Genomic DNA, 22,543 nt, shown 5'->3' with positions numbered 1-22,543 from the left:
TATCCAACACCCGCAATAAACCGCAATAAAACCGAAGACCTCCATAGCCGAATAAAGTCCGCAGATATCAAGCGCAGAAACATGATAGTCGCGACGATACCCTCGGTGTCTATTTCAATCACCGAGAGATAGCCATCTAAAGCAGTCAGGGACCCAGTGTAGTATGTTCCTTACAGGCTGCTCGGCGCAAAGGAAACACATAACCGACGCCGTGATTGGTGCAGACGGGCCGAGTGGGTCATCGGGGGTCTGATTTGTCTCCGTTGAATTTGGCGAAATTACGTCAAAGTCCGAGAAAAAAAAAGGGCAACTTCCTCCCCTCCTTGTGTTTTTCCCTTTCATAGAGAGTCACCATGGCAGACAGCGGCAAGATGATGGAGGCTCCGGCTCACCGAGTCGCGCCCGTTCAAACACCCTCAAAACCAAAGCAGGTGCATTACCCGTTTTGGTTTGGAGGCTCGGCGTCATGTTTTGCTGCAGGCGTGACACACCCGCTGGATTTGGGTATGTTGATTGATTCCTAGCTGATCGCGTTATATATACTGACATTGTCTTTCTAGTCAAGGTACGCGGCCGCCTTTCGTCCGAGACGATTCGGTCCTTTGTGGCCACCCGTGATTTCGAGTACGGAACGCTGATAGATCGATTGTCGCATTATAGGTACGGTTACAGACACGCGCGCCTGACGCGCCGAGGACAATGGTTGGAACTTTTGGACATATTGTGAAGAATACTGGTTTCACCGGGTTATACAGTGGTGTATGTGCAAGGTCCCAAGACCAGTGCAAGGCAGAGATGCCAGGGCACGACCAATAAAAAGGGAAAATCTGGCTAACAGGGGACGAATTGATTCTGGACCTATAGCTCTCGGCCGCGCTCCTCCGTCAAATGACCTACTCCACCACTCGATTTGGTATATATGAAGAACTGAAGTCGCGCTTCGCCACGCCCACAGAAGCAGGCGGCGCGCCGAGCATGCTGACCCTGGTCGGCATGGCCTGCGCATCTGGCTTCATCGGCGGTATCGCTGGTAATCCAGCCGATGTGATGAATGTCCGCATGCAATCTGACGCAGCCCTCCCTCCAGCCCAGCGCCGTAACTACCGCCACGCATTCCACGGTCTCGTGCAGATGACAAAGACTGAGGGATTCAGTTCTCTCTTCCGTGGAGTGTGGCCTAACTCCACCCGTGCGATTCTTATGACTGCCTCGCAATTGGCCTCCTATGATACCTTCAAGCGCATGTGTATCGAGAAGGCCGGTATGGCCGATAACCTGGGCACGCACTTCACAGCCTCGTTCATGGCTGGATTTGTGGCTACTACCGTCTGCAGCCCTGTGGATGTGATCAAGACTCGCATTATGAGTGCTTCTCCTGCTGAGAGCCGCGGCCACACCATTGTCGGTCTTCTGCGTGACATCTGCCGCAAGGAAGGTCTTGCTTGGACTTTCCGTGGTTGGGTTCCTAGCTTTATTCGTTTGGGCCCTCACACCATTGCTACTTTCCTCTTCCTTGAGGAGCACAAGAAGCTTTACCGTAAGATGAAGGCCCTATGAAGGTAGAGATGCGAAACCGCCATCATCTTTCGGGCTCTCTTGCCATCCAACCGCCTTCTCAAAACCTCATTTACGCCTCAGCCCGATCATTTTTCGGTACATACGACTTTTGCCATCTTTTGTTATTTTCTGTTTGGGTGGTGCACTTTTGGGACCTACGAGCATCATTTAGGCTTGTATATAGCTAGCGTTCTTTGGGTGTCTCTTTCGTTGGAGACTCGAGTGGTGGTCGAGGTGAGTTAAAGAACTGCCTTGAACATGCCTACCCTGTACAGGATGTGGTGGTAATATTTTGCTGGGAGACTGGGATCATATAGAATTAGATACACACTGAATCGCACTTAGAGCATTTCCGCAAGGACATTTGTTTTGTGATAGACTTTTAAGATGTGGTTATATGCCAACTGCAATTGTAAGCCATGCCTGGCACACTGTCTACAATGACAGATAGGAATTATCCTCACATGCTACGAATTGCACCAGCTGACATGTGTGTCTTTGCAATACGGCGAGTTTATAGACATCCTTTCTAGCTTTGACAAAATGACCTAGGAAGATAGGGACTGTATCCCGCGTGACCCAGTAGAGTACATTGGAACTTGACGATACATAAAATTGACAGAGCTCATTTGACCAACCCAAAATGCTCGTTGGTTATCTATTTGTCGAGGTGAGCAGGGAAGTTGCCAGCCTCTATCATAAATCGTTAGCAAGAATGAAAGCACGACCAGGGATTCAATACGTACCACGCTGACCGTCCCAACGGTCGGTCCAGGCCTTGGGGCACAGAGAGCGGAAAGAGTGGTAGAACTGTAGGAAAGTTGGTTAGATATGGCTCTGTTTCAATTGGAATATTGCTTGTTATACCTGCTTGCAGGGACGGAAGTCTTCGCCCTTGGCAGTGGTACACTTGTAGTAGTCGACATAGTTCTGCCAGCAGTGCTTGGTCCTACAAAAAAATGAACGTTAGTTATCATATCTTATCGAGCGAAAACAAAATCACATACTGGTTCTGCTGGGGGAAACGAGCGTCGTAGCCTGCGATTCAATCAAAAATTGTCAATTTCACCATCCACCAGCCGATCGGGGGAAACCGCCCAAACGCATCCTTGAAGCGAAACAAGCGGACAGAAATCGGAAGTAAACGCACCAGCTGCAATTCAATTAGCCATTGACTCTTAATTAGGGCGACTGGCCCCGGTTTTCGCGGGAGAGGGGAGAGAGAACGTACCAGTCACGAACTTGAAGGGCTTGGTCTCCATAACCTCATCGGGGTCGGCTTCCGGAATGGCACCCATATTTGCGATGTGTAGCTTCAGAAGAGACAACACTTGAGAAAAAGAATTGGAGTGGTATGATCAGAGAGGAGGGGAGAAAGTGAGCCGGGAAGAGCGACGTTGGGTGATTGAAGCTGTGAAGTGCCGGGTATGACCGCGGGCGGTCAAGCGAGAGCCACTGAGCGTTCTCGCTTTTACACCCGAAGTCACGTTTCTGGAAAGCTGCCCGTCCAACCTCCTCATCCCACTACTTCTCTTGCTTGCATTTCGTCTAGCAACTCTCTACAGCCATGTTCCCTACTCGCATGCTGCGCATGCAGCCTACTCGGGCCTTTGCCTTTGCTTCCCCGGTATGTTCTTTTCTCCCGAGGCTAGGGCGTGATCATACGATCGGTTCGGTTACTAACTCCTGGCTACAGAAGGAGCCTCACTCCGGTATGAATATCCTGGATCACTAGATCTGGTGATCAATGAGTCCATATAGACAGGCGTCGCGACTGTCGCAATCGCAATTGAACTAACCCTGTGTCTACAGCCCACACCATCTCCCAGCGTCTGCGTCAGCTCAAGCGTGTTCCCCCAGAATTGCTCCCCATTGGTATGTCATGCTACCATTTCCACAGTCTAAGACAAACAATCAATCTAACATGATTTTTACATTTAGGATTCGTTCTTGCGTATGTCTAACCCTATCTATACGATTTCCCGCTCAGTCCCGAAAGCCATACCCGAATTTTCGCGTCCCATCTGCTCTGCCAGACCGAACTTGATGCTGACTGCCATGATTCTAGTGTTGCCCTCGGCGCTGCCGTCTACTCTTGCGGCAAGAAGCTGATGACCGACAAGACCTTGCGTCTCTACCGCAACAGCCCCGAGAGCCGTGAGCACTAAATGTACCATCATGTTTCTTTGAGCTCTCAATGCGATTCGCAGCTTTTTGGAATTCCTGCCGCATGTATTGTTGATTAGGAGAATGTGAAGCCGTTGAGTATAATTTGAGAAAAGCCAGCGGAGACAAAAAGGAACGGGCTCGGGTTCGGGAGCCCGTGTACATATTCCGACTTCGCGAGCCTGGTTCCTGATGGTGTACTTGTGGCAAATAGTACTGTCGTGTTTTGCATTTGTGCTTGTGCCTTTTTGTTTGTCATTTTCGTCGTAGCTATCGTAAAGTCTAGCAAGCTTCACTCGGGCTTTGGCCCGGCAACATCTAGCTGTTCCAAACCCTGCATCGGGTCTTGCGGACGACCGTTGGCTGCTTGCACGTCTTCGGCAGCTTCCCGGTCCTCTTCGCTGACTGCATGCTTGGCCAAATAGCCCTCCTGTAGAAAATGAGGTTAGTTCCGAATGCGACCAAATATAAAATCGAGTCCTACGCACCTGTTCCCAGATTGCGATCTTGCTGCCTAGTCCCTCGTTGGCGTCCTTCTGCGGCTTTGCTTGGGCGACCTTGATGGTACGTCCGTAGATCTCGCTGCCGTCCATGTTGTCGATTGCTTCCTTGGCGTCTTGTGGTAGATCAAACTCAACATATCCATATCCACGGTGAAGGTCGGTGGAGTTCGGCTGATCTGGCTTGGGCAGAGAAATATCAACAATCTCGCCGAAAGGAACAAACGCCTCTGCAAGAGTGTGCGCCGTTACGGACTGGTCAAGACCTCCGACGTAGACGGTGCTTTTCAATCGAGTGGTGTCGGTCATGATGTGCTGTTCCGCTTGGAGTTGATGTGTGGAAAACTCGATTACAGGCGACAATGCGGCCAGCTTCAATAACTGCGGAGAATAAAAGCAGATAGCGTGTGTGTTGAAAGCAGTATCTTGTGATCAAGACTCACTCACCCAGAGCGGAACTGGATATCACGTGCAGGTCAAGCCTCGGGGTGTTTTGGCGAGTCTCAAAGCAGTTTAGCGCGAGTTCCCCGGTCCCTCCAAGTCCAGGAGGCCACTTGGTTTACTACTATACTTGGGACCTCTAGAACATCACCCCGTTGTCAATTATTCATAGGGGGTGATTATTATTTTCTTTCCTTTATTTAAGCTCCCTTTCCTTTCCTTTCCCTTTCTTTGATCTATTGGCCTCGATCATCTCCAAAACATACCTCCCGTACCATCATCATGGTGCGTCTGAGGGAAATCCCAAGGACGGCCACCTTTGCCTGGTCGCCTGGCGCCGCATCGCCATTGATCGCCACCGGAACTCGCGCTGGAGCTGTCGATGCCGACTTCTCAAACAAGACATGTCTCGAGCTGTGGGATTTGGGTCTCGACCGCCAGGACGCGAGTGAGGAGCTGCAGCCGCTAGCTAAGATCGATACGGACTCTGGGTATGTTGTCATCCGGGACTTGATAGGGAAGTACTTTGCTGACCTAGTACGTTGTCTAGCTTCAACGATCTCGCCTGGACTACCTCCGAGGACAGTAAACGGGGTATCATTGCCGGTGGTTTGGAGAACGGATCGTTGGATCTATGGAACGCCGATAAGCTACTTGCTGGATCTAGGTTGGTGGAACATCCATACCTGGTCATGAGTAATTCTTGCTAACCGACTTCCCAGCGATGCTTTGATGTCAAGAACCACCAAACACAGCGGCGCCATCAAGGCCCTCCAGTTTAATCCCAAACACTCGAACCTTCTCGCCACCGGTGGTGCTAAGGGAGAGCTGTTCATCTCGGACCTAAACAATCTCGAGAACCCATTCCGCCTGGGTAACAATGCTGCCCGCACAGACGATATCGACTGCTTGGACTGGAACAAAAAGGTCCCTCACATTTTGGTTACCGGTAGCAGCGCCGGCTTTGTTACAGTCTGGGATGTCAAGACCAAGAAAGAAAGTCTGACATTGAACAACATGGGCCGCAAAGCTGTCAGCGCAGTTGCATGGGACCCTGAGAAGGTAGAGAACACCATGCCGCTCATCTATATGCTCTAGTTGTCTTGCTAACAAATCGTGTCTAGCCCACCAAGCTTATCACATCGACACCTCTCGAATCAGACCCATACCTTTATGTCTGGGATCTGCGCAACTCCCACGCCCCCGAGCGGGTATGTTTACTGATCATCGTCAAAAGCATCGAATGCTAACATACTTTCTATAGACACTCAAGGGCCACGAGTCTGGTGTTCTTTCGCTTTCATGGTGTGACCATGACCCCAGCCTTCTTCTTTCTTCCGGTAAGGATAATCGCAACATTTGCTGGAACCCGCAGGACGGTACGGCCTATGGAGAGTTCCCCGTCGTCACGAACTGGACTTTCCAGACTCGCTGGAACCCCCACAACCCGAACTTCTTTGCTACCGCCTCATTCGATGGAAGAATCTCGGTCCAGACCCTGCAGAACACGAAGACCGACAATGCCCAGGCTATCGCCGATCACAACCAAGCTTTGGACGGCGAAGATTTCTTCAACAAGGCTCAAACACAGCCTCAAGTCTCCAAATTTACTCTTCCCAAGGCTCCTCGCTGGCTCGAACGGCCATGCGGTGCCACTTTTGGCTTTGGTGGTCGGGTAGTTTCTTTCGGCCTCAACGAGAAGGACTCTCGTGCGTCCAAGATCAAGATCACACCTTTCGAGGTTGATGAGAGTGTTGGAAATGCCACGGAGGCCTTTGAGAACGCTCTTAAGGAGGGTGACCTGAAGACGTTGTGCGAGACTCGCGCAACAGACGCCGCTAGTGAAGAAGAAAGGGCAGACTGGAAGGTTATGCAGGCTTTGATCTCCGCCAACCCCCGCAGAGATTTGGTCGGGTACTTGGGCTTCCAGGATCAGGCTGCTGATGAAGCTGCCGATAGCCTCGCAAAGCTTGGTCTGGACAAGAAGGAAGGCGAAGAGGCCAACGGCGTCGCCGAGAAGCCGACTGGAGCTAAGAAGCACAAGCGCCTGCAATCTATGTTTGAGCCCAACCCCGAAGATGACAGCTTCCTGTCTGAATTGGCTGCTTCCAAGGGTGCTCAAACCAACGACCCCTTCCAGATATTTAATGGATCTGAGACTGAGGCAGAGCAGCAGATCACTCGCTCTCTGCTCCTCGGTGAATTCGAGAAGGCTTTGGATGTTGCACTCCGCGAGGACCGTATGTCTGACGCATTCATGATTGCCATCTGTGGTGGTCCCAAATGCATCGAGAAAGCTCAGGAACACTACTTCTCTAAGCAGGCCGGTGGTCCCAACTATATGCGCCTGCTCGCATCTATTGTTGGTAAGAACCTCTGGGATGTTGTGCACAATGCCGATCTGTCCAACTGGAAAGAGGTTATGGCTGCCCTGTGCACATTTGCCGACGAGAAGGAATTCCCTGATCTTTGCGAAGCCCTTGGTGACCGCCTTCTGGAGCAGGTCCAGGGTACAGATGATAAGAGTGCCCGCAAGGATGCCTCTTTCTGTTTCTTGGCTGGCTCGAAGCTTGAAAAGGTTGTCGCTATCTGGGTCGATGAGCTCCGCGAGAACGAGCAGAAGGGAATTGAGACCAATGCTAACGGGTCTGGCTTCTCCATCCACGTCCGCGCCCTGCAGGGCTTGATTGAGAAGGTTACTATCTTCCGCCAAGTCACCAAGTTCCACGATACGGAACGGTCTAAGGACTCCGAGTGGCGCCTCAGTGTCCTGTACGACAAGTACGTCGAATATGCCGATGTTGTCGCTACCCACGGACGCCTGCAAATCGCTCAGAAGTACCTCGATCTTGTCCCTGAGAAGCACCCCGAGGCTGAACTGGCACGCAACCGTATCAAACTGGCCACCAGACAGGCACCGCAGAAGGCGCAGGCCGCTGTTGGATCGAAGTCCGCCTTCAAGCCTCTCCCGCAACAGCCCAACATCTACCAGCCGCAGCAACCCAACCTTGCTTCTCCTGCTGCTACCCCAGCCCCTCCTCCCAACGTCTACGCTCCCGCTGCGCCCGCCATCACGCAGCCTGCGAACCCTTATGCCCCTCAGACGACTGTTTCGCCATCCCAGCCGCCCAACCCCTATGCTGCTATCCCAAGCGGAGGAGCATATGCACCCGCGACTGGGTATCAGCCAACTCAGGGCATGAGACCCACAGGCTATGGTCCTCCATCTGCATTCGGTGGACAGCCCGCAGGTGCTGGTGTGCCTCCCCCTCCCCGTGCATCCAACCAGTCGCCGGCCAACCCTCCCATCACCACATACACCACGGCTACCGGCCTTCCTGCATGGAACGATCTGCCCGAGGGCTTTGCCAAGGCTCCCACCCCCCGCCGCTCAACCCCTGCCGCTGCGGCTGCACCCATCGCCTCTCCGTTCCCCAATCAGTCGCCGACTCTGAGTCAAGGACCTCCACCTACTGGACCCCCTCCAGTTGGCGCTCCCCGGGCACCATCTGTGCCCCCTCCGCCTAAGGTGGGACAAGTGCCTCCCCCGCGTATGATGTCGCCGCCATCTGCTGTCCCACCGGTATCCAACATCCCCGGGCCCTCCCCGCCGCCTCCCAACCCGTACGCGAGTCTCCCCCAATCACCGCCGATGGGCGCTCCGGGATCAACTATGGCTCCTCCGGCGTCGATCCCTCGCGGACCCTCGCCTTACAATGCTCCTCCCAGCATGCCCCCACCGACCAACCGGTACGCACCAAGCCCGGCTTCTCAGGCCGCAACCCCGCAGCTCCAAACCCGTGGCCCAGTGCCTCCCCCTCCTCAGGCCGCTGCCTCGCCATATGCCCCCCAGGCGGCGTCACAGCCCCCTCCTGTGAACCCATATGCGCCTAGCACCCCTATCGCGACCCAGCCTCCTCCTATGGCCCAGGCAGTCGCTCCGCCACCCCAGGTGTCTCGGCCTAGCACAGCCCAGTCGCAGCGTGCGGCCCCCCCGGCTCCCAAATACCGTAAGTCACTTCCAATTGAGTACTACAAACCTAGTGAACTGACATTCCCTCAGCCCCCGGTGACCGTTCCCATATCCCCGCGAGCGCACAGCCTATCTTCGATATCCTGTCAACAGACATGGCGCGCGTCAAGTCCCGAGCTCCCGCGGCTTTCAAGGTCCAGGTCGACGATGCTGAGCGTCGTTTGAACATCCTCTTTGATCATCTGAACAACGAGGACCTGCTCAAGCCCAACACCATTGAGGACATGAAGAACTTGGCTGGCGCAATCCAGGCTCGTGATTACGCGGCCGCTCAGTCTATTCAGGTGGCTATCATTACCAACCGGAATGATGAGTGTGGCAACTGGATGGTAAGTTAACTTTACTTTCCGCCCCCTGATCTAGATTGATAATTAACGGCAATAATTCTAGGTCGGTGTGAAGCGTCTGATTAGCATGAGCAAGGCTACCCCCGGCGAATGATTGCTTAAATTCTCTGTTAAGCGGATGGAGGGTGAAGGGCTTGGTATATCTTGAATGATTCTATCTAGCCTTCTTCGCCTTTTTTTTTCCCCCGCTCTACTTCAGCGCTGCTCTATCTTCTCTTCTCTTCCTTGTCCATTTATAACTAATGTCTGCGTATTCTTTTTTTTCCCCCGCTACATCTCCTGTTCTCCCTGGAGGCACAAGTTTGATCAGTTCCTTTCGCTTTCGTGTCATGAGCCTAGCAAAACGTTCAAGTGTTTTATTTCCCTTTTGTGGCTTTTACATGTAACTCCCACTAGCTAGGGCCATTTCAGTTAGATTGTCAAATAGATATGAATAGCATGAGGTTTCCATATTGTCCCTCGTTATATAAGAGAAGAGTCGACATATCGCACCGCGCCCTGGCTAGAATTTAACAAAAAAATGAGCTATGAAGAAAAAAGAAAAAAAGCTAGACATAGCATGTCCTGGTTTCGATCCAGGGTCCTCCGGGTTATGAGCCCGGCGCTCTTCCCCTGAGCTAACATGCTGAATTGGGTAATATTCTCCGCCATCTTGGACGCTATGAGGGACAGATCACTATCAGTCATATTATCAATACCAGGCTTAGTGCTCTCCTGGGAGATCTGTATTTTTTGTCAAGGAGCTGAGTTCATCTAAAGGTAATATAACTTGGTGACATTTTACTCTACATCACTCAGGCCGCAGGTGGTTATAGTCAGCTAATAACCTTTTAGCGGCATCCTGCCGTTTGGGTATTTAATCACGCTCCTAGACTGAGCTGATAGTTGCGGTTCAGTAGGTTCATTTTCTATACGTGGTAGCTGTCTATATAGCCCGTATCCGAGTCCTTTCTACCCCAACTTCAACCACCCTCAACTTCTTCGGCTCGCTGGACTTCTTTTGCCATTGTGGAGCAAGCTAGAAGCTGTCCAAATGGTCAAGAGGAACGAGCAGGCCTGTCGGACACTCTTGAGCCATTTTGGGTTCATCTTTGAGCAGATACGATTGATCGATCTCGACCTCACGGGTTAAAGACTGCATGGGCCTGTTTCTGGGGCAAGTCTCTTTGACATGTCGATCTCTGTGGTCCTTTCACGAGAACAAATAGCCACAGAACGTACAGCGCAAATCCAATTCAGGTTTCTCGTGATTCTCGTGCTTGTGATACATGTGCCGGCTCAAGTCAACAGAAGTCGGGATTAGAATGTTGCAGTCGCCACAAATGTGTCTTGATAAATTGCGGGATTCAGGTTGGTCGTTTCTGACGTTGGTCAGCGCACACAACTCGGTCGATACGACAGAAATGTCTTCTTTGATTAAGACATATAGCGCTACACCTCCGAACGAACAAAGTAGTCAAGTCCTTGAGGGAAAAGTCATGCCCAAGTCCTCTATATCAATTTCAATTTCACCGCCGAAGGCCGAGCAGACCTGCGCGACATTGACTTCGAAGAATTTCTTTTGCTGCCAAGTAGATTCCTGGGGTAGACTTGAAGTGTAACGTGCTCTGCCTAGCGAGAAAAGAGGTTGTAGAAACTCATTCGATCAGTTGGTCAACCCATCCCAGCCGCTAACAATTAGGAGAAATTCTCCTTCATATTCTTCAACTTCATTGCGTATGCTGCAAAATTCGACGATACTTCTCGGGTTGGTCACAATGGTGTATTTGATGGTTGAACAAACGTGAGAAAGCGACATTCGGATTCAATTTTGCCGTAATTCCTCTTATAAAGAAGCTTAGTCCATTCTAGACTCCAGAGATGATACTCGTCTTTTTCCATACGACTTCCACTAGATGATCGTGCCACAAGCGCAGCTATTCGCTTGTCGCGGGAATGTTGATAGCAGTTTCCAGAACCTGGCTTCGAAGTTGCTCCATGGAAATAGCCTCCTTTGACTCCCAATCCACGTTGGGATACCCCTTTTCCAAGTCAGGATGGGATCGAATTGCTTTAGGGAACTGCCAACATTGAATTCTTGTCGGTATTTTGTGTCGTTGTTTGCCTGGTTCCAGTGAGCAAGGAACTCAGTCACCGTGAGACTAGGGTTGGACACGCAGCTAATCCACTTGCTCCATATCTCAGGATTCAGTTCTTGGCTGGCTAATGTGTCTGGAATTGGCGGTGTTTCATCCAGGCTGTGTGAAGTTTGCGTTTTTATTATTTATTGGGTACCATGTTGGGAAGCCAAAAGTAGTGTAGTGAAGGCCGCAAGACAAAAACAAAGTGAGACGTCGCAAGACGAAGCCCACTGCAAAGAAGAGTGAGTGTTAGAGCGATAGAATAACGTGAGTAGGACCTTGCTTGCCTTTCCAGGACCTCTTTTCTTCTTTGGCCCTGGGTCGGTTGACTTACCTTGAAGGACCTTTATGATGAGACTGAAGGAGCGTGGCTCCCTGATGGACCAGCGGTGAGGGCCCTGAAAGAAACAGTACCTCTCTTTATCGCATCAAAGCTGGTCTTAATAAGAAGAGTAGGTATTTGATTGCACGTGGCCGTTCTGTCGCCAGGGGGCCAGAAAAACAGTAGGGCGAGTCCTGTGTGTTGTGACATCCTCGATATGAAATTGAAAACGAATATAAACCACTTCTCAGCGTGTATCAGTCTTTTGCAAAGCACCGATAGCCGCCTCAATATCAATAACCTCATCCGCTCTAGCAGCAGGACCACCCCAGCGCACAACGCCCTCCTCATCAACGGCCCAATGCCCGCTACACTGCCACCTACTCCCACTCTCAGTAAGTCTATTCCAAATACCGTTCTCCTTCCCGATCTTCCAAACCCCCAGTAAGCCCCCTGGACTTAGAACATGGCTCCAGGGCACAACACCCAAGCCCCATTTTGCATAGATTTCACGCTCAGCATCGACAAGCACACTCACGGAGGCTGACGAAGCACCACCAGTACCACCGATTGCTTCGAGCCATTTGTCTGTTGAAGGCTTGTCACTGTGGGAGATGGCCATGAAATTGATATTAGGGTATTGGGATGCTGCGTTTCTCATTGTGAGAAATGTGGCTTCGGCAACTTCATACCATACGTTAGCTCTGGCTTAAATTGTGTAGGCATAGTACCGTAGGTGACGGACCTGGACAACCGCAGTGTCGGAGGAATGATATGATCGTTGGCTTACCAGCCGGAAGGACCAACTGTGGGCACGACGGTGCTTTGTTGCCAACTGAAGGAGCCGACGATGTTTCGATGTACGATGGAGAGGACCATGATGACAGTTCTTGGGAGATGGTCATTTCGCCAGCTTGTGGTGCAGATATGTGTAGATAGTAGGTAGTAGATAGTGCGGCGTAGATTTAGTGAGATTGGAAGAATTGAGGTACAGTATAAGGCTACGTCAGTTGGGGAGTAGCGCGAAATAACCAGATTCCCTCAGCAAGATTTGTTCATCTACGAACAAAGAGTTCCCGGTAGAAATCCCCAGTGTTGACCCAAAAAAAAAGAGGAAAAAAAAAGATAGACATAGCATGTCCTGGTTTCGATCCAGGGTCCTCCGGGTTATGAGCCCGGCGCTCTTCCCCTGAGCTAACATGCTGGAATGGGTTATCGTTATTTTCGTTTATGTTTGGATAACCCAGGATTGCCCTCTTGAATCTTGACATCGCTAGTATCTACAGAGCAATTGTTCTTATTTTATACCAGGGGTATTTCGACGCATGGAAGCGACTATAAGGAAAATAATGGTACATGGTAACATTGTTGAACTGTCTAGATACTCGTAATAAATTATTTTGTCTTGCCATATCAATGCCATGTATGCAGTACGCAAAGGATAGCCACATTAACATTAGAATAGCAATTCCAAGACCTCAGCCCGATGCATAAATGTGCTGGCCGCGTCCTCGAAGGCCGTTAGTGCTTCAGTTTGGTTGTCCATCAAGGCAAAATCCCCAGTTTCAATTCCGATTTCCTGCGACTCGTGTCCAGGACGAGTAAAATAATACTTTCCCCGATGCCAAGACCATTTCCTCAGATAGATCTGGAGGTCCGTCGATGCGAGGGAGTGAGCCGTGCGGAAGAGGTCCGATCTCCCGCCAGCTATAGTGCCTGGTGCGTCTGGGAACGCGATGAAGGCATCGCTCGGTGATGAGCCTGCACTTGAGTCGGTACCGTGCAGATAATCTGTGACAGCCTTGGTGAAGTTGCGGAACCACTCGATGAACGGGAAGATTTCCTCCCCGGAGCCTGTGGTCCGGTTGACGTAGTCTACTACTGGGAGAGCAGACGAGATCATTTCCATGAACACGGCGAGCATTGCTAGGGTTGCCGGGCTTGCGAGGCGATGACGACGGTTTTCAAGACTGGAGAGTGCTTGGGTGGATGATTGGAATACAACGCTGATCATTTCAACGACCGATGATACACAGGCTGGGTCCAGGGTGTCCAGATTGCAGATCAAGTCGTTAAACACAAGTGTGATAGTCTGGATGATGGGACGGCTGAGTAGCCAGGCAGCGCGGTTGCCAAGGGCTTCTTCGAGATATGCTGGGAAGATACACTGTAGGAAGGTTGCGCGGAGGGTGGGCTTGTCTGATTTTCCGGCTTCGTAGGTGTTCTTCATCGATGTGTGGATTTGATCAACCAGGTAGTCTTGTTGGCCATCAATGACGGCGCGTTCGGAAATGCTTTGGAAGAACCCAGTCAGAGTTTGGATTTCTGAGCTTGAAGACAGCTTCGGTTCATAACGTTTAAGCTTGGCAACGATGTAGCGTGGGTCATTGGATGGTAAGGGGAACGAGGCAGGGTCTGTGAAGAAGGGATCTATAGGCTTGATATCGCTGGTGTGTTGTTGAAGGAAGCCGATGACGCTATGCACAAAGCTGACATATGCTCCTTGAGCGGTGTGTGCTGTCCCGTTTGCTAGCTCTTGATAGTTATCTTTCATGGAAGTCATCACCCGCTGGAGTATCTCAGAATACTCTTGTTTTGTCGCTGAGAAGTCCCGGCTACCATCGAGCTCCATGTTCTGAAGCTGCTCGCGCATATTGGATGATAGACTTGAGAGCAGAGAGAGTCTCCGTGAACTGATCTCCTCCAGCGTGATCGTATGTCGGTCCTTTTTATCCTTGGAAAATGGAAGATTCCCAAGCAAAGGATCTTTCGGGTTTTCGTTCAACAGAGCCTCTGTAAGTCGATGTTGAAACTTCAGCATTGAAGAGCGCTCAACTAACGATGTCATCCACATGCCCATAACTTGAACACGGCAATCAGAGACAATGCGCGAGTCCTTCTCGATACAAGCTGCCAGGAACTGTGGAGCGAACTTTCTCGTTTGAACCGTTTGTCGAAGCCGTGTCCAAGAGTCATTGCCGAATTCACTCAGATAGTTGTCCCAGTTCCGAAGTCTATGGCGAACGAGGACCTGCGCGATAGAGGTCCAACAATCCACCACGCTGAGAAGAATGGCATCTTCCGGACAGTGGTCTTCGCCAAAGCAGTTAGAAACAAGTTGGGACACAACTGGATGGAAAGCCCTCTCAACGTGAATTACTGCTTCGCTCGGAAAAGTCTGCTGTTCGGTCTGTTCTCCCCAGACATCCTCGAAAGCAGTCCAGTCCCCAAACTCTTGACTGTCCTCATCAGTAGCCACTACCGTGGGAGTCTCTGCTACCGATGCAGCGGGAACATCTTTCTGGGTGTACACCACCAGCACCTGCAAAGCCTCAGATACAACGACGTTCACCCGTGGAAGCTTCGGATTAAAGAGTCCGAGGATCAGGTCAAACGGCGTCTTCAGAACCAGCCTATGCGCATGTTCCAGTTGAGGGGCGAGCTCAACGGCAGCGCGCAGCCCAGCAAGCGCTGTACTCAAGAGGGTCTCGATCTGCCGTTGATTCTGGGAGATTGTGCGCTCAATGAGCTGCTGAGAGACTCGGTTGTCGTCGGTGCTTTGAGCCTCAATCTCTTTGCGGGCGTAGGAATGTTGTTGTTGAAGCTCTGTGACAAAATAGCCATACCAGTCACCGAAAGGATCGAGACCAGAGACTTCCTCGTCTGTAGAAAGTTTGAATCGAACGAGTCGGGACCAAGAGCGTAAACTGATACTGCACGCTTCTCGATGTGAGGTTGCAGGGTGGACCAGGTTGCGGATTGTTTCCAGTCGTGGACGACACCCATCAGGAACAGCCCAGTACAGGGTGCTCAGAAGATCATGGTGGTTTCTTAGTGCGTCAAGGTCTTCATGTCGCAACGGTTGCTCCTTCGGATACACGCGGCCATGGTTGGGTAGCAGACGCCAGGCAAAGTTTCGAATCTTTTTCTTGTCATATCTCTTCGTAAGGAAACGTAGACCGCTCGCTATGATCTTGAGGAATGTATGGAAGCAAGGCTCTCCAACTCGGGCGTCCAGAGATGGATTAGCATCTAGTTCATCAAGAAATGAGGGCGATCCACGGGCTTCCTCGAGCTTCAGGTTATACAGAGTGTTTTTCGCGAAGAAGTCGAAAAGTGTGTCCAGAATGGGCTTGCATTCTCGCCATCCCCATGTATTGATGAGACGATGGCATCGGTGGAAAAGGGTTCGACAGTAGCCATTGTATGAGAAAGGCTGAGTCATGGAGCTCGCCTCGGAGTGATCCAGCGCAGGAGAGAGAAGTCGTTTGACCAGTTTCCAGTTATCATGGGCAGAGGTGAATTGGTATCCGTTTCGCCCTATTCCGAGCTGATCTATCTCGTTGAATGGCAGGACTGTGAACAAACCACGCCATCCAGCCTCTAACCTGTTAACATCCTTCTCGTCGTTGATGACTTTACTGTTGAATGTCTCCAATTGAAGATCTTCGAAACAGCCCTTGTATTGCTCGGAGCTGCGGAGCAAGTGTTTGATCACAACGTAAGCCTCCACCGATGGGTATTCGTCGCGAAGGCCTGACTCGCGACGCTCAGTTTTGTTGTTTTCCTCGAGGAATCGCTTGAACTCGGATGAGCCAACATCAGATATAATCAATCCCGCAACATCTGTAGCAGAGGTTTTGACAAGGTCCATTGCTTCAACGGCAAGTGTAGGACCGACAAGTTGGTGAGAAGCAATTTGATAAATCAGGTTCGAGAACACCACGTTAAAGCAAGCAATCTTGACTAGGCCGTTCTTGTTGTATTCATCACTAGAAAGAAAGGCAACAAGGGGGTCTCTGACAACAGAGACCAGCCCCGTAGCTCTGGTGATAAATCCGGTCCGGTCAACAGGATCAATGAATACTAGGTTCTCCGTGGTGTATTTGATCAACAGCCTGTATAAGCGCGATGCCACCCCCAGGGCAGCTGTGATACCCACTTCTGGCGACGTGGTAGCACTTCGCTCAACGTTGTCGATTACCACATCAAAGACACTGCCCATTTCAGAGGATACGGTATCATTCCAGCTGGTCCAGTGGTACGTTTGGTCCCTGGCTTGAATAGAAAACGAACTAGCACCTCCATCCAAGTCACGCTTTGCGACCTGCAATGAGTTGGAAAACTCCCCGCTTCCTATGAAAGTCGATTCATGGAAGAAAGTGTTATCACGTAAGGATGGTGTACCGAAGTCGACTGGGTAGAAACGGTGCCAATTGAACAGTCCACCAACACTCAAAGATGAAGGCTGCGCATTTCCGACCTGGGTTACGGTGGGAGGTTCTTGATCGTCGGATACAAACACCGCAGTGTCTTGCGTCTGGCGGAACTCCTCATTGTCAAGATTTATACGATTTGGAGTATGCTTCTTCAGTCGTCGTCGATTTGGAGGCGCTTTCTGGACTGGCGCCTGATTTTTTGGCTCAACTAAAGGTGCAGGCGGAGGTCTGGGTAATGAATTGACGCCGCCACTTGTCGATCCACTGTCGGTAAGGTAGCGATCCAAAGTCAGGCTAGGCCTGTTCCCTTGACACGTGTGTTGGTTGCGATAACGTCGATTTATCTGGGATAGTGACTGGTTGAAAGCGGTCGCTGTCAATTTCTTGCTCCCACTAGGGCCTGCCGAACTCGTTACAGCAGGCCGAGGGGTGTTTCTTTTCAAGGAAGTAACTACAGTATTCCTAGGGATAACCCAGGTGTGTCCCCGTTTCTCTGGCTGCGCTGGCTGGCGACGAGAAGAAGATTTTGGTTTGGGAGTTTGGTTTGATGTGACTGAGATTGCCCCAGTTTCCGGTGATGCTTGTGTCTGTTCAGCAAAATAGCTTGGTGGACCAGCCTCATCCTCTGTGGGAAAATGGCTGGTTATTCGAGTATTTCGGGCATGGCCAGCTTTTGACATACCACGAGGACCAGGGATTGGCGCCTTCTTTGGTGCTTGCGGACGCTTGCGAGCCCTAGGCTGCGGTGGACTGATTCTAGTCTGCCGGATTGCCCCCCTCTTCCAATCTCGTAAGGACTCATTCGCATCCACCGTATCAGCTCTGGAAGCTAGCTTCAAGAATTTCTGAGTGGGGCTTTGTCGGCCTCCATCTTGGCGGGAGCGAGCATTTCTTGCTGCAACCCTGAGGAAATGTGGCTGCTCTTTGCGAGATTGTGTAGCTACATCTGGTGCATCCAGTATGCCTAAGCGTGGTCGTGCAACAGTAGACGATTTCTTTGTTCTTCGTCCTCCATTCGAAGCATCGGTCATTCGAGTTTGTTTCGGCCTCTTTCTCTGCCTTTCATCATTAGCCGCGCCTTCTTTCGACTTCGGCCTCTTCAAGCTCTTTCGCTTTTGTCGATTTCCAGGGGAGTTGCGTAGTGCTGGTGCGAACATGTAGTCGATACGGTTATCTTCCGATATATCACCTGCTTCCAGTGCGAAAGGGTCTTCGGAGCGAGTTGTACCAGTTAACCGCTGACTGGACCCATCAGTAATAAGCGTCGTACTGTTGTTGGTACGTTCGTCCTCATCATCATCAGAGTCTCCAAGATCAAAGAGGCTGGTTGACTGCTGTGTGGCTGCTGGTTTCGAGCGATCACCTCTCCTTATCAACTTTCGCGCAACACCTTTTCCATCTGGGCGGTGCCCAATATGACGATCATGTTGCGAGGGCTTTGCTCTGTCTTCTTTGGCTTTCTGATCGAGCCTAAACCATGAAGCAGGAAGGACTCCACGCATCCGCCGTTGCTCTCGTCGAATCGCACGTTCTTCTGCCTCCGCCTGGTCCTTCTCGCTGACACATCGCTGACTATTGGAGGAAACAGATTGTATGTCCTCGTCGCTGTTAGACCCCGGCCCAGCTGGCTCATCCTCGTCCGATTTCTCTTCTTCCTGGGCCCCAGGGCTTGTGACCCGGGGTGGTGGGGTCCATCCACGAGGAAAGCGGAATCCCTCTGATGCCCGTGGTGTTTTCGATGCGGAAGATAGACGGCCTGTGTGTGGGGGACTGGAAGAAAGCTCATAAGCGGTAGTGCCACGCTGGTTCTTGGGGGCCGTGTCTCTGATTCCGTGAGGTTTAGACGGCTTATGCATAAGATCCCGGCGTGCACGAGGTGTGCTAGAGTGTGAGATCTTCCGCCGTTTCACCATATGCGCTTCCCTATTCCGAGGTGTTTCAGGGTCATGGTGTTCCTGGTGTTGTCTAACAGAGTTTCGCGGCTTTTCCGGTCTGACAGGGGGAAGATACTCCTCCTGGGGAGGGCTTGATGGAGGCACGTTCGGGTCAAATGAATCTTGCCCCTGGCTCTCATCTGTAGTTTGTTGTGCCTGCTGGGGAACAGCCTGACGAATTGGTTTGACGCCTCGCGCTTTCATTTGCTGGGCGTACTTGAGCTGTTCCAAGTAATACGGCTGCAACTGGATGGCATTGCGCTTTCGGAATGTTCTTTGTTCTGCCTGGGGCATTTCCCGCAAGACATCTTCCGGGATATCCAAATGAGGCAGCAGGTCGTCTAGTGAGTCTTGCAGGTCAGAGGTCGTTGCTGTCTGTGGCTGCCCGTCCCCATTCTGATCACCATTAGTCACAATCTCTGTTTCCATGGGATTGTGGGCTGGGTCAGAGCCAAGCGACGACGGTGCAGAAGATAAGGGGGAGTCGTCATCCGAGTTTAAATGCGGCGGTGCTGGCGGTGGTAGTACCTCTTTCGGCTGAACACGATTTACCACAGGGGTCTTCTTCCGGGTAGGCAGAGGAATCAAGCTCAGCTCATCCGGCGAGGAGCTCATAAATCGAGGAATCTCAACGCGAATATTAGCCCTGGAGGTCCGAGGCTCTGTTATAACTCGGGGTGGTGACTGCCATCTATATTTCGAAGCTTTCGGGGTAGACTTTTGACTTGCAGGTTTCGACGAAGCCTTCTCTTGTTCTTGCGAGGACTCCGGCAAGTCATATATGTTTTCTGTATTCTTTGCTGGGGTCATGCGCAACTCGCTGCTGCGACGATTCCTCGTTTTTGTAGCTGACGACCAAGTCCCGTATTTTTTGCGTCCTCGTCGACGGGCTGGCGTAATCTCATCATGGGAGTTTGCATCGCCTTCGGCCCCTCCCTTGAGCTCTGTGTGTATAGTTCTCCGCTCGTCGTTGGCTTTAGATGTCGTAGCCTGCTGTATTCGAATTCTTTTCTCAGGCGATTCTCGGCAAGCGTGATCTTCGACATCTGACGGTGTAATGGAGCCGTGCTCGGCACCATCCCGTTCACAATGCTCTTGTGTTGACCCGTTCGTCCCTTCCTTCAGATTCGGCGTCGACGCAGAGATGGGGGTGGAGATATAGTCGAGATCGGGACCATCAGAGTCATTGTCGAGATTCGCCTTCTTGGCCTCTATCGAATCGAATCCATCTTCTGAGTCCGAGTCCGAGTCGGGGACATAACCTCGTTGCCGCCATGATTCCATTTGCATCCTTGGCGGGGATCGCCCATGTCTCAATTAAGTCATCGGAGAGCGTCGAAATGGAGCATATAAGAATCCTCGGGTTGTAAATCACGAAATACAGCAGAATAAAACGTCAGATAGTGTTCGTAATGGTCTTCTTGTAATTCGACGCGTGGTGAAGGGTCAATTTCACGCGCCGCTAATCAGCCAACTGATAACGTCTCTCTCCCGCATCACCTCCGAAGTCTGCCATTCCCCCACAACACCCATCAGATCTTCCAGATCTCTTGACTACCACAACATGAGTCGCAATTTTGTCCCTGCTCTTCTGGCTATTGGCGTCGGTGTTTTCACAGGTATGTTTTGTTCTTTATGAGCGATGTCTATCTCCAATTACCGGTTTCCTAACCGCGAATTTTCCGATCTGCAGGCTACTACACCTTCCAACCGACTTTCCAACAACTACAACACGAGAAGGCGAACGCAAACCGCCAGCCTTCTGGTTTGTCTAGTCTTTCTGCTTCGAAGGAGAAATCCGACGTTTCCCCTCCTCAAGGCGACGCCGCTACGTCAACCACGGAGAAACAGTGAGCTTGGACTTTCCATCGCATTGGCTTTTTGAGCGTAGGAGATGGCTTAATTGCTACTTTGTTCTACTTCGTTCGGAAATACGCCTCGTCAGATATTGTGTTCTGTCCCGAGACTCCGGTGCTCGGGGTAGTATAGGTGCTGCCTTGCACTTTGCCCGGTCTTCTGACCGGAAATATTTGGTATTGATTTAAGGGCCAACTTGAAACACTCGCTGGTAGAGTGCCTCAGATTGACTAGGTTCGCAACACGGTGTGTTGTACAATGCCCTCCTGTTGGCTGATTGATATGAAAGAGCTACGATATAGCTCAATTGGCGCATTAGACGGAGTATGTGGAGTGTCAAACATGACGGATTGCATGGCTCAAGCCTGTCTGTAAATAAAAACATATTTTGAACGCCATTCCACATTATTCCCTTTCAAATGAAGATGATCCAATCCATTCCCGAATGCCGTATAAAATATTTTCTCAGAGCGCCGTTCCGTTGTAAGTTGCACTGTATAGCATCAAAGTTCTTCAACCATTTTGCCCACAGGGGCAGATGGAGGGGCGCCAAACATACGTCCAGAAGGTGTACCCAGCCATTCTTCTGGCACGTTAACTTTGCAACCACTGGGACCACTGACCCATCGGACAAAAATAGGATCAGCCTTCTCGGGCTCGGATGTCTCTTGACCAGCGGGGGTGCCATCGGCAGCATCGTTTGCCGCAGCACGACCACGTCGCTTCGGTGCCTGCTTCTTGAGAAGTCGATTGATTGTGTCCATCTGATTCTCATGTAAGCGGGGGTTCTTCCAACACGAACTTTATGCGCATACCTTTTCCTCTTCATTGCGCTTCTCGCTCAGGTTCTTCCTGCGCCGAGCCATCTCTGCACGGCGCATTTGGCGCTCCTCCGCTGTCAAGTGCTTCTTGACCTGAGGCTCTGTTTGCTAGTCAGCGCCAGAATTTGCCGTTTATTCCGGTATTTTCTTACCCATAGGGAGCTGCAAGAAGTCATTCCCAAGGTTCCCTCGCTGACGCTTGGTCATCTTGCCGCCATCCAAGAGTTCACCCTCCAACTCTTCGTCGAGCATATCGTCATCGAGTTCATCCATGTCATCGACGGTGACATCTGGGACTCCGCTTTCGTCCTGATCTTCGATTTCACCCTCGGCATCATCGTCGGAGTCGGATATTTGCTCCTCCTCTTCGTCTTCTTCATCCTCTTCATCTTCATCCATCTCCATTTCCTTGGCCTCGACACTCTTAGGTGGCTTTACGCGAGGTGCAGGAGCAGCCTTGCTGCGTCTTACAGGCGGCTGTGGTGGGGTGTCATCCATATCGAGGTCGCCGTCAGCGTCACCGTCCGCATCAGCATCCTCATCGTCGTCATCTCCAGGTGCATCCTCGTCGTCGATCTCATCTTCCTCTTGGTCTTCGATTTCTTCTTCATCGCTCGTAGCAACTTCTACAATCTTCTTTCGGTTCCGACTGGAGCGGGGTCCTAACACAATGGGATCTTCCCGAAACACATTGACAGAGCGGCGCCCGGCGCGGCCACTGCCCGTCGCTTCACGCAATCTGTTGGCAGGCATTTTAACTGTCAGGTGGAGTGATCTGACCGATTCTCCAGGGGAGTCCAATGAAGATCGCGAGACAGATACAGATGAAGTAGTAGCACGAGTCTGTCTTGATGATCTGGTCCTCATGTTAGCGTCCGGTTCTGCGGTCTCGTCGTGAATGCCTCGCGATCGACAAGATCGGCGGAGTGACATGGTGCCCAGTGTGATAGGGGGGCTTGTGGGAGTGCAGAAAACACAGAAAAGGATGTGGGATAGAGTAATGGATAAGTGTGTGGCAGTAGCGACTTAAACCATCAGAAAGTCGGGGGACGCCTGGAAGAGGCAGGAAAGATATCCCCCGCCCAATCATCTCATCTACAGGATGCGATGCGGAGGTGCAAACGGGGAGGCACAGGTCCTGGACGCCACGATTCAGAGGAACAAAGCGCTACAAGGGGACAGGGGGGTAATTGTCCCCTGAGAGATGCCAATACCACTATGATTAA

General features: G+C 51.3%; 10 protein-coding genes across 10 annotated transcripts; 4 read left to right on the top strand and 6 right to left on the bottom strand.

The window, feature by feature from the left end:
• Positions 1 to 353: 353 nt before the first annotated feature.
• On the top strand, positions 354 to 1,557 carry N7508_001568 (uncharacterized protein; the record flags this gene model as incomplete). The annotated part of the gene is made up of 4 exons (XM_058459634.1): positions 354 to 504; positions 561 to 604; positions 661 to 759; positions 865 to 1,557. The coding sequence occupies 4 exons, from the start codon at positions 354 to 356 to the stop codon at positions 1,555 to 1,557; spliced, it is 987 nt and encodes a 328-aa protein (XP_058323166.1).
• A 658-nt stretch (positions 1,558 to 2,215) lies between these two features.
• Positions 2,216 to 2,855, bottom strand: N7508_001567 (cytochrome c oxidase subunit VIb; the record flags this gene model as incomplete). The annotated part of the gene is made up of 6 exons (XM_058459633.1): positions 2,216 to 2,250; positions 2,304 to 2,367; positions 2,425 to 2,506; positions 2,565 to 2,595; positions 2,708 to 2,710; positions 2,789 to 2,855. The coding sequence occupies 6 exons, from the start codon at positions 2,853 to 2,855 to the stop codon at positions 2,216 to 2,218; spliced, it is 282 nt and encodes a 93-aa protein (XP_058323165.1).
• A 269-nt stretch (positions 2,856 to 3,124) lies between these two features.
• N7508_001566 (uncharacterized protein) lies at positions 3,125 to 3,725 on the top strand (the record flags this gene model as incomplete). The annotated part of the gene is made up of 5 exons (XM_058459632.1): positions 3,125 to 3,184; positions 3,254 to 3,269; positions 3,370 to 3,432; positions 3,499 to 3,511; positions 3,626 to 3,725. 5 exons carry the CDS (start codon positions 3,125 to 3,127, stop codon positions 3,723 to 3,725), a joined length of 252 nt encoding a protein of 83 aa, XP_058323164.1.
• A 290-nt stretch (positions 3,726 to 4,015) lies between these two features.
• Positions 4,016 to 4,532, bottom strand: N7508_001565 (RNA-binding protein; the record flags this gene model as incomplete). Its single annotated transcript, XM_058459631.1, has 2 exons — positions 4,016 to 4,153; positions 4,212 to 4,532. 2 exons carry the CDS (start codon positions 4,530 to 4,532, stop codon positions 4,016 to 4,018), a joined length of 459 nt encoding a protein of 152 aa, XP_058323163.1.
• Positions 4,533 to 4,946: 414 nt separating this feature from the next.
• sec31 (putative protein transport protein (SEC31)) lies at positions 4,947 to 9,138 on the top strand (the record flags this gene model as incomplete). The annotated part of the gene is made up of 7 exons (XM_058459630.1): positions 4,947 to 5,155; positions 5,215 to 5,331; positions 5,387 to 5,726; positions 5,789 to 5,875; positions 5,929 to 8,674; positions 8,728 to 9,026; positions 9,088 to 9,138. The coding sequence occupies 7 exons, from the start codon at positions 4,947 to 4,949 to the stop codon at positions 9,136 to 9,138; spliced, it is 3,849 nt and encodes a 1,282-aa protein (XP_058323162.1).
• A 924-nt stretch (positions 9,139 to 10,062) lies between these two features.
• On the bottom strand, positions 10,063 to 11,280 carry N7508_001563 (uncharacterized protein; the record flags this gene model as incomplete). The annotated part of the gene is given in 5 exon segments (XM_058459629.1): positions 10,063 to 10,225; positions 10,241 to 10,475; positions 10,557 to 10,651; positions 10,703 to 10,765; positions 11,054 to 11,280. 5 exon segments carry the CDS (start codon positions 11,278 to 11,280, stop codon positions 10,063 to 10,065), a joined length of 783 nt encoding a protein of 260 aa, XP_058323161.1.
• Positions 11,281 to 11,733: 453 nt separating this feature from the next.
• Positions 11,734 to 12,391, bottom strand: N7508_001562 (uncharacterized protein; the record flags this gene model as incomplete). The annotated part of the gene is made up of 2 exons (XM_058459628.1): positions 11,734 to 12,170; positions 12,277 to 12,391. 2 exons carry the CDS (start codon positions 12,389 to 12,391, stop codon positions 11,734 to 11,736), a joined length of 552 nt encoding a protein of 183 aa, XP_058323160.1.
• A 551-nt stretch (positions 12,392 to 12,942) lies between these two features.
• On the bottom strand, positions 12,943 to 19,929 carry N7508_001561 (uncharacterized protein; the record flags this gene model as incomplete). The annotated part of the gene is made up of 1 exon (XM_058459627.1): positions 12,943 to 19,929. One exon carries the CDS (start codon positions 19,927 to 19,929, stop codon positions 12,943 to 12,945), a length of 6,987 nt encoding a protein of 2,328 aa, XP_058323159.1.
• A 274-nt stretch (positions 19,930 to 20,203) lies between these two features.
• Positions 20,204 to 20,487, top strand: N7508_001560 (uncharacterized protein; the record flags this gene model as incomplete). Its single annotated transcript, XM_058459626.1, has 2 exons — positions 20,204 to 20,258; positions 20,333 to 20,487. Coding segments are annotated over 2 exons (210 nt in total), but the record flags the coding sequence as incomplete, so codon positions are not given.
• A 512-nt stretch (positions 20,488 to 20,999) lies between these two features.
• N7508_001559 (PAPA-1-like domain-containing protein) lies at positions 21,000 to 22,070 on the bottom strand (the record flags this gene model as incomplete). The annotated part of the gene is made up of 3 exons (XM_058459625.1): positions 21,000 to 21,260; positions 21,312 to 21,418; positions 21,470 to 22,070. The coding sequence occupies 3 exons, from the start codon at positions 22,068 to 22,070 to the stop codon at positions 21,000 to 21,002; spliced, it is 969 nt and encodes a 322-aa protein (XP_058323157.1).
• Positions 22,071 to 22,543: the final 473 nt, after the last annotated feature.

Source organism: Penicillium antarcticum (assembly GCF_028974205.1).
Source record: "Penicillium antarcticum strain IBT 31339 chromosome Unknown utg000002l_segment0_segment0, whole genome shotgun sequence".
In the NCBI taxonomy this organism is placed as follows: Eukaryota; Fungi; Ascomycota; class Eurotiomycetes; order Eurotiales; family Aspergillaceae; genus Penicillium; species Penicillium antarcticum.
This window is presented reverse-complemented; position numbering and strand designations above follow the sequence as displayed.